The sequence below is a fragment of the Pinus tabuliformis genome, chromosome 3_2 (assembly GCF_031772625.1).
Source record: "Pinus tabuliformis cultivar Carrire ecotype Pingquan chromosome 3_2, CPIR1, whole genome shotgun sequence".
NCBI classification, from domain to species: domain Eukaryota; kingdom Viridiplantae; phylum Streptophyta; class Pinopsida; order Pinales; family Pinaceae; genus Pinus; species Pinus tabuliformis.
Genome location: NC_142302.1, coordinates 615,218,525 through 615,228,902, shown reverse-complemented (window position 1 = coordinate 615,228,902; position 10,378 = coordinate 615,218,525). Strand labels below are relative to the sequence as shown.

Genomic DNA, 10,378 nt, shown 5'->3' with positions numbered 1-10,378 from the left:
TGTGGTGATTGTGTCCTAGATCCGCCCGAAATTGAATAAGCGGATCTTAGGTACACGAAGAGTGTGTTGATGATGGTGCATGCTTCATGTTTTTTTTGCTTATGATTTGTGTCTAGTTTTGACACATAAATGATCTCATTTCATGCACACATAAAATACAATGCCAACAAGCACAACACCTATAACGAAATAGTTGCAAGGAAGGATAATTAAGCTCAACACATGCATCACTACAACAAATAATCAAAGTTTTCAACATCGGCATTCTACCTCAACAAACAATTTCACTCAATACAATCAAGTTCATGAATCTGCAAACTCCAGCGTTTCAAAGTAAAGTCTACATCACTACAATCAAATGAATCTATAAACTTCAACGTTTTAGAGCACATTCTACATCAACATTATTGAACTTGTAACCAAACTCAAATTACATTGAATTGTAAGGGTGCATTCTCGGTTGAAACCAACACCCAAGTCTTGAATTGAGTCAAATTGAATTCATTGTAGTGAATCATTGAAATCATTGTAAGCTTTTTTGGGTGCATTTTCGACAGTGTTCGACACCCTTCCTTTAAAGCACAATCAAGTGTGTCCATGAGTTTTAACTCCAAATGAAACAAACAACAAGTTCACATCTACTGCAAGTGAGCGTGAGTATTCATTCAAGCAATTTGTGTCAAAACTGTACAAGGTTCAAACCTTCAAGTGAGCCAGAGTGAAGATCATTGAAACAACCATCAAAGCAAACAAACAAGTTCAACTCTAACACCAATCAAGCAAAGATCGACATCAAGCGAGCGTAGCTATTCCTTCAAGTGAGCATTCACACAAACACAATCGTCATCAAGCGAGCGTGAATTCCAGAGTTTAAGCAAGAAATTTCTACAACTCTAGCAAGTGTTCTCAACAAGTGCAATAAGCAACAAATCAAGCGAGCGTGCCATTCAAGTCCCAAAGCAAGCGAGCTTGTCATTCAAGTAACAAAATCAAGTGATACAATTCAAAGCACGACAGCTACGACAAGAGAGCCTAATTTCAAGTGAGCAAGTTCAGATGGCGCAACATCTTCAGTTGTTAAACATTCTTCAAAGTTTGATCATCTCCAGTGATGAAGACATGGTGCACATCAGCAAAGAAACTCTTGCTGATATTTCACGGCATCTACAACAAACACATGAAACCATTGAGTTTCTTCAAATAGAGTCGCAACTACAAAGAGATGAGTTGCAACAAAAGAGTGCTTCTTACAAGTCATTCACCCATACAGATGAAGATAACGATGTTGATTCCAAATCACTCATCCAAACAACTTCAAGTGTTGAAATTGTTCATGATCAAAATCAAATTTCTTCCAAACCCATCATCAAGCCCTGGGAAGAGATTCAAAATAACAAGAATCGACGAGGCTTAGGATATGTCACTGATGACACCAACTTACATATCCCAGATTATTCCAAGCCAATTAAGTTTGTGAGTGCAGGATTTCTTGACCCACTCATCTCAGAAGGTTCTGAGAAAATTGCAGACAAACAGAATTGCATGCAACCTGAAGTTCATGTCCAACCGAAATGCTCTCATTGTCAAAGAGTCGGTCGTATGGAAGATCAGTGTTTTGATCTCCATCCTTGTTGCCATTGTGGCAAGCCCAATCATTCCTCAGAAAAATGTCGCAACCAACAAAAATCATCCAGATTGAAAATACATTATGAATGGATCGATCCTTGGGAATGGTCATCCACAGTCAAACGATTGTCTCAGTTCTACAACCGACTACAATCACACATAGTGCAGCCAGCAGTGAACCAATGATGGTACTCTCATGTAGTTCAACAAGGGAGTACAACAGTGAAACTCTCCTACACCTGAAGGGGGGGAGTTCAAATATATTTTGGAGAAGATTGTCTCTCCTTTCAGCTGACAAAGGGGGGAAAATGTCAATGAAATTGACAAGTGGTTGTCAGACTGAAAGTCTCGTCAACATCAGCGAAGCAGCCAGTGGGCATCTTCATCAGCCAGTGGGCATCTTCATCAGCTAGTGGGCATTTGTCATCAGCAGTGAGCATCAGCAAATTCGCCAGTGGGCGATCTACAACCAAAGCAGCATTGAGCAGCTTTGATCATAGCAAAAACAACATTGAGTTGTTTTTCGACATCTTCAGCCAGTGGGCAATCATCATCAGCGAACACGCCAGTGGGCGTTCACAAAATTGTGTCATATTGAAAAAAGAAATTAACTCAAAGAGATTACAGAAAAACACATATAAAAATCAGACACAAAATATGGGCGGAAAAAGGCTGAAGCTTCATGCTTCCTCATGTATTATCTCTCATTCATACATTAAAATAATTGAATATAGTGTTACAAATAAATAGATGAGAGATAGTGTTCTCAAGATAGTGCGTGCTATCTTAGACACTTTTGGTTGAGATAATTTCTCCTTTGGTTGAGATAATTTCTCACCAGACACACACCAATATAGGAGTTACCTAAACTAACTCCTATCTTAGAGGAACAACCCAAGAGTTAGGCACAAATTCCTAACTTGGAATATTTAATTAATTTATTTATTTTTGGATTTATTATTGTTTTATGAGAGAGTCTAACATGATGATCGACACCTCTGCTATTGAGACGCCACAGGTTCAATTCTCTCGACACTATCCGGATCAGAGTTTGTGGTTGAGTTGGCAAAAAGTGAGACTTTCGAGTAAATCTGACTGGAAAAATTATATTATGAATATTACAATCACCAGGACCCATGACCCACATAAGAAAAGAAAAAACATAAAAAATCTAATAATAACGCAGGATGGGAAAAACCCAAAAGTCGAAGAAATACCAATTTTAACTTTGAAAATGGAATGATCAAGAAACAATACTAGTTACCAATTTTAACTTTGAAAATGGAATGATTAAGAAACAATACTAGTTTTATTATGGTCTTCAAGGAACAACTTTGAAGATGAAATGATTGAGAAACAGAGTATTTATAATTCGATAATAGACCGTGTTTTTATTATCAATGCCACATTTCCTATAAAACAATTTACTATATAGAAATTTGTCTCGTTGATGCACTTAAGTTGGTGTTGATGCACTTAAGTCTGTGAGAGTTGTTGCCTTTGAAGACAAGCATATTTAGGTCGGTGAGTTGTTGCCTTTGAAGACACGCATATTTAATGAAAAGCTCTATTAACTTTTGTGCCAGAAAAGTGAAGTCTGTAGTAACAATTGGATTGAAAATGATAATACTCCATCTACGGTGGATGGAAAATGAAGGGAATATCAATCTCATTTTAGGTTTTCAATACAAAATATTGAGAAGACAAGTAAATATGAAATAAAATAAAATTTGGTATTGATACATGTGGTAAATTTGAAAAGAAATTAGGTGTCCACCTTTTTCTTTTAAAAAATACAAATAAAAGGAGCACTCTAATGAAGCAATTCTTCTTCTTCTTTTTTTCAGAATTGGACAACTGGATTCTTTGTGAAATTATAACATTTAAATTGTATTTGTGAATGCAAAAATGAATTCAGCACCTCACCTTGAAAAACCCCTGGAAACATATTTGTGAATGCAAAAATGAATTCAGCACCTCACCTTGAAAAACCCCTGGAAACACAGATTATGTGGAAACACAGATTATGTAAACCTTTCATGTAAGACCCACCAAAAAATTTACTCAGAAAAACTGCCCAGAAAATTTACCAAAAACAAAAGTCGCCTCATTAAACTATTGCCAAATAAATAAATGAAATGTGCTTAAGAAAAATTGGAAATAAATAGATAAAATAGGTTTACACAAAATTGGATATGAAGCATATAGCCAATGCAAAAACAAGACACTTGGCCTTGTAGCAGAATGGATGTATCCAGCAAATAAATACATGCTTTCGGATTTTATTATGCAAGCACTGCAGGGAAATCATTCAATGTGGCTTACCCTCAATCCCTATATGACAACCTTTAGTTCAACAGGGATCAAGCTCCAACATAAATAGGATTTAAAAACCCACAGCTAAATGTAAAATGTTCTACCAAGTCACAATACGTTACCATTTCTGCAATAGACCCTGTGGCACTACATGACAACCCTTGGTTCAACAGGGGTCAAACGACAACATAAATAAGAATTAAAAACCGATAGTAAAATGTAAAATGTTCTGCCAATCACACTATATCACCCTTTTTTTACAATAAGCCCTGAGGCTGTTTTCTACCAACATATCGAGAATCACTTTACATTTTGCTGTTCTTCATCCACATGTGCCTAAGTCAGTGCTTCATATTGGTATTGTCTAGTCAACAAGGGAAATATTAAGGTCATAAATTATCAATGCAAGATCTAAACTGTAACTTTACTGGCAGTGTTTTGCATACGCTGCTAACCACATCATTGGTGAATATAATCTGAATCACTTTACATTTTGCTGTTCTTTACTGCTATACTCATCCACATGAGCCTAAGTCAGTGCTTCATATTGGCATTGTCTAGTCAACAAGGGAAAAATTAAGGTCATAAATTATCAATGCGAGTTCTAAACTGTAACTTTTCTGGCAGTGTTTTGCATACGCTGCTAACCATAGTCATTGGTGAATATAATGTGGACTATTTTAATCTGTTACCAGTGTTATACTCATCCACATGTGCCTAAGTCAGTGCTTCATATTGGTATTCTCTAGTCAACAAGGAAAATATTAAGGCCATAAAATATCAATATATGAGAATGAACAAAATGTCTAGAAGCATTCCATAGAAAGAGACGTTTCCTATATATAGGAAAAAGGTTTTCTTACAGTGGTGCTTCCATGAAAAACTATTAATCCTTCTTCATATTTCTCCTAAAAGCCCTATTGTCATTTTTCATTGAAAAATGGAGATATCAGTCAAGTCATATCTGAGATCAAAATTACCTATGTGCACTAGAGCTTTCGGAAGAAATATACATGAAAATATGAAAGCTGAATTTTACCAATCTAAGTGATTCCATATTTATGTACATGCACCTGCGCACACAGGCAGAGAGAGACAAACTACTAAATTCCTCTCTGAAAATCTTAATTTAATTGGAACAGTTCAAGTATCGTCTTGAAAAACAAAAGAGACCTTATCTTGCTCAACAACTATTATATATAATGATCTTTATGTCCTTAAAAAATTAAGAAAGATATTGTTAATTAGGCTTATACAGAGCCATAGGATGTAGCTAGAGAAATAACAGTTCTCTGCAGCTGGTAAAAATAGTAATCAAACTACCAGGCAACCATTATTGATGCTCTTTTCAAACCACTGGAATAACTATTTGGTTTATACATCAGTTTTCACCTATACGCTGCTTCCACAACTTCCAGTTTTGCCGAATGCTTTTTGAGTTTAACTATTCAAAGGATTCAATATATGTCCAACAAATAGAATCACTCCAGTTAGCTCTTCCTTGATCACAAACATGAAAGGATGGTCAGCTATAAAGTCCTCAACAGGATCCATCTGGAAGCTCCTTAATAAAACAGTGGCCGCAGTAGCAGCTGCAGCTTCAGTGCCCTTTTCATTAACCTCCACAAATGAATTATGAAAAACATTTGAAATGTAAAGAGAGTTGGCCACAGGTGAATCCACCATTTCAGTAAAGTCTGCCCCATTAGAAAAAGGCAAGATCAAACCCAACTTTTTCAGGAATTCAGGTGCCTCAAGAGCAAAGGAAATTTTGAAGCGAGGTAGCTGAAAAGACCCTACCTTCACTTCACGTCCTTTGGATAGATGATTCTCAAAAAAATTAAGATCAATAGTTTTCTCAAGATCAGGCAGACCGTTCTTCTTATCAGGCAATAGAAAATACATGGAAAATGACCGCTTGTCTTGACCTTGGAGATAGGGAAGACGTAGAATTTGGCAGTCACCAACTCTCTTAATAAATTGTTTCTTTTTTGTAGTCATCATGGGCACTTGCACAGTTTCACCATTGAGCAAATTAAAAGTACCTTCCTTTGTTGCTGAGGAATCAAATTCCTTCTGCCATGTACCCTTGAAGTACAAGGCATTTGACAAGACCAACCTGGTAGAATTGTCCACAGAATCAGCTGGAAGTAGTTCCTGTATTATCCCCTTTGTTTCATCTGCAGCCCATTTATTCACCTCCATTCTAACTTCATTCGACTGATAAAGGATAACAAAAAATGACAAAAGAAAATCAGAACATTCTTTTGTTGCTTTCAAAATGTATTCAAACCTTTTATGAATTTTGAAATGACAAATTCTACAATGAGTTGCATCAATTCCCTTCCAGAAGTATAACACTTGAAACATAACCTTTTAGAAAACAAAGAGCAATAGCAAACTGAGCTAAAAATATGGTTGAAGCAATAATTCATTTGATAATTCATTTTAAACGTATGCTTTTAGTACGATTACATGCAATTCATAAGTCCCATCAATCAACCATTAGACCTAATTGAAGTTCAGGAGGAAGTTCGACTTGATATAGATTGAGCAGGAAGAAGAAAAGTAAGATAAAATAACAAATTCATAAATAAAATAAAATAAGATGGTGGATTAGAATTTAGAAGGTGTCCATTATCCAAGCATTCCACTCTATTCAAGTCTAGAGTACTTAGTCTGTTAATTTTACATAACAGTTTAACAGTTAAGAATATGCTAAAGTGCACTGGCCTTACTGCCTTTTCTGTGGAAAAGTAAGGTTGTTGGACCTTCTTTGTTTCCCCTTTTCATTGGAAATGAATCCTATTTGGAACAAATGGATGATTTCACAAGCAGGCAAGAGCCTGTGGTATATGACCAGACCAACAAGAACATCCTCTTTATAGAAAAGTCAGTGTCAAGCAACCTTTCATGTGACGACTAATCCATTCCATTTGGGAAAAACAACAACTTATAGATCAGAGTTAGTTGTACAGATCCATTCAGGATTTGTATTTTAGGAAAGATTTCGCTTCTCTTGAGATCGAAGCCAGAGCATGCATACTAACTTGCATCGCCTGAGAGAAGGAAACTTGTGTGGCTGCCTTTTGGCCCCTTTACTTTTTAGGATTAAAATATAAGATGCATTCCCTTCCTCTGCCCTCAAACTTACCCCAACCGCCACCCATCCTTCCAAAGAAAACTAAAAATTTGTGATTGTGGCTTATGGAGTACCAAGAATAACCAACGGGATAAAACAATATGATTTTGATGTTATTGTAAGGCGGTGAACACTGAAGCTCAGAGCTCAAAGGTAAACCCATGATTAGTAAGTACCAAGACACTCTTCCAGGCTTAGGATGTCTGCAAACCCCACCCCCAACCATCCACTTACTACTTTAACAGAACTCAGGGACTCTCCCTCCTTTTCCTCCCTCCATTCTCAGCCATAGGGATAAAGTTTAAATGGAATAGAAACACAAACATAAATAAATAGAATGAAGAATAGCAAATATCATGTACCTTATTCAGAAAATCCACCAGTCGAGCTTCAGTGTTGTACTGTTTCTTCACAATATCTCCAAAAGTGGGCTTCAGCGGCATGGATTTATCCACCCATACTCCGTTAACAAACGATAAGTGAGGCCCTCCATTAGGACTTCCATCGATCAAAACCGCATTAACAAGTTGAGAAGAGAATTCATGGAATTGGGGACCCTCCTTCAGCTTCAGACAAGTGCGAATCTGGTCGAGTGTTGGGCCCTTTGAACCGGCTGCAGCCAGGCTCAATGCCACAGTTATGCTTAATGGGGCAAAAACAGCATTCTGCCCAATGCTTGTTTCCAATACTAGTTTCGAGAATTCCAGTGTGAATTCTGTTTGTCCATGAATTGAAGCCTGGATATCCATTTCTCCTCTGATCAAAATATACAGAGCAAGATCTCAAACAAAATTGTAGTATTTCCTACGGCATCACATTGGCCATAAAAATGAAATGCTACGGCGGTTCCTGCAAACACCGACTTGCCTCGATTCAACGCACTACACAAAAGGTGCGTGTCAACGCATAATTACATAAGGTAGGTTAGTAAGAGCCTGGCAACGGATATCAAAGTGTGAGTTTTTAATATGTAGATGGACACGCTTATGTGTAATATTTTTAATTTAATTAAAACAGTTATATAAATTAATAGTTATAGTTATATAGAAACGCCTATAAATTAAATTGCATATAAATATGAATAAATATTAAAATATATATCTTATAGGTAGGTTGATATATTAATTCTTTTATTAATAATAATAATAGAAAGAGGGAAGCGGGAGTGGGAGGTGTCCTCTTAAGCCAAAGGCAAAAATTGTGTTTAAATTCATGATCAACAATTAATAATAAGGTAGAGTTTTTTATTTTATGGAAAGGTTTGGAGGTGGTATTGGAAAATAAAATCTATAATACAAAATCTATAATATTTTGGTGTATGGAGACTCTCGTTATCATTCATCAAATGTCTAAGACTAAAGGATTGATTAGCTCGTCATCTTATCTTTTGGTCCAAAGTGTGCATAATTTTGCCATGTAGTTTTGAAAGATCGAATTTCATCATATTCTTCGGCAACTAAATTTGGAGGCGGATGAGCTTGCAAAAAAAGGCTTTAGTTTGAGGCAAGGGAAACTTGAATTGAATAACATAGTTTGTATTTACCCTATACCTTTATTATGGTTCTTTTTTATTATGTTAACAATATTGGGGGTCTTACTTCTCTAAAGTTGTTTAACTTTGAACTATGGCCACTCTCTTTCCAATGGATTTTAGTCATGCTTAATTCTACTATCTTTCCATCAGTGGGTATGTGAAAGAATATGGGTCTCTCGTGTCGCAAGGTGGTTGATCTCATCAGCCTTGATTTTCGATGATCCTTTGATCCTAGGTCTATTTATTTTTTGTCATTCCTTATTAATGGGCAAAGCAAGTGCTTGAGACTTTTGATTATCTTGAGTCACTAGTGTCTAATCTACTTATGCCTCACCTGGTGGATGACGCTCTAGCTCTCTTCAGTTGTGATGAGGAACATCGGGGATGAGATCGAGAATTTAATGGAGCCAATCGATATTCTGTCACTCCCTAGTCCGACCAATCTTTGGAGCATGAAATCGGCTCGTTGGTGGTTGCTTGGCTCGTGTGTATTCAAATCTTTTATATATGTACTAGCTACTCAACTTATCCTCTTCGCAAAAGAGTTTCATGTTAGTGGTGGTTTAGTTGTTGTTCCTTATTATGTTTCGAGCAGTGCATCTAGGTGCTCATACCTTTTGACATGGCTAATTTTCTTGAAAACAATGAAGTTTTTCGGGTCTTAGACAAGCTTTTGGATGTTTCGCATGCTTTGTTCGTCTCCATTTCGAAATTGGAGGACATGGTGGAGCACCAACATCTCTCTTTTCAATTGTTTATGGAGGCTAAGTTGTTTCGTCATCAAGCGGATATGGAGTCAACAATGGATGATCATCAATATGTTTGTTTTATGGTACATCTCTCATTGTCAAAAACTCAAAATTAAAAAACATAAAATAACCAAATTATAACTTTATTTTAAATTATTATTATCTTTATTAATTATAAAAAGAATTTAAAATAAGGTGTAATAAGATTCTCTATGGAGATTCATTCCTACTTTAGCACAAAGATTTTTAATATGTAAATAGACTTTGTTACAACCAACCTAGATCCATCTTAACTTTGGATCTACCAAGCGCTGAGAGGGATCAAATCTCTTGATATGCAAATCTATTTTATAGTGAAAAGAGATTTGATCCCTCTCGACGCTTGATAGATCCAGAGTTAAGATGGATATAGGTTAGTTTAATTTCCCTATTTAGACAGGGAATATTCCACATGAATACCATGGGTCAATTTTATTTTTTATTTTGTTATTTTTATTTTATTATGACAGAGTTAAAATGTTTACATTACATTATATTAATATTTTTATTTAATTTTATTTTTATTTTTATGTAATTTGACCGAGTCAAAATGTCAACAGGACAATACATTACAAGATATTTTCCATACTGAGCTCTCGAGACGATGCAATAACATGGTTTACTAATACAACATGCCCAAAAAACAATAACTTATATTCATATGACATTTTTTTAATTAATCAATTTAATTAAAAGTGTAAAAAGTAGATAATTGCTTTTGAGATAAATCTTGTAATTCTACTATTATGAATATTTTAAAATATTGTGAAAGTTAAATCCCTACCATCCACCTAAGAATTATTGATAGTTAAATTAAAAATAAAATTATGACCTATTCCAAAATAGACAACCTTATCACTGTAAATATATATTTTACATCAAATATTTTTATCTTTTGCAACGTAAATGGGTTGGAGTTTTGATTTTTTTTTCCAGGTATTGTGTTGAACTTACATTGGGATAAGGTATAAT

At 35.5% G+C, this 10,378-nt stretch overlaps 1 protein-coding gene across 1 annotated transcript; it reads right to left on the bottom strand.

The window, feature by feature from the left end:
- Nucleotides 1–5,116: 5,116 nt before the first annotated feature.
- LOC149182113 (serpin-ZXA-like) lies at nt 5,117–8,009 on the bottom strand. The gene is made up of 2 exons (XM_089416762.1): nt 7,447–8,009; nt 5,117–6,162 (listed from the first exon to the last, which is right to left on the bottom strand). The coding sequence occupies exons 1-2, from the start codon at nt 7,831–7,833 to the stop codon at nt 5,383–5,385; spliced, it is 1,167 nt and encodes a 388-aa protein (XP_089272888.1). The 5' UTR covers nt 7,834–8,009; the 3' UTR covers nt 5,117–5,382.
- Nucleotides 8,010–10,378: the final 2,369 nt, after the last annotated feature.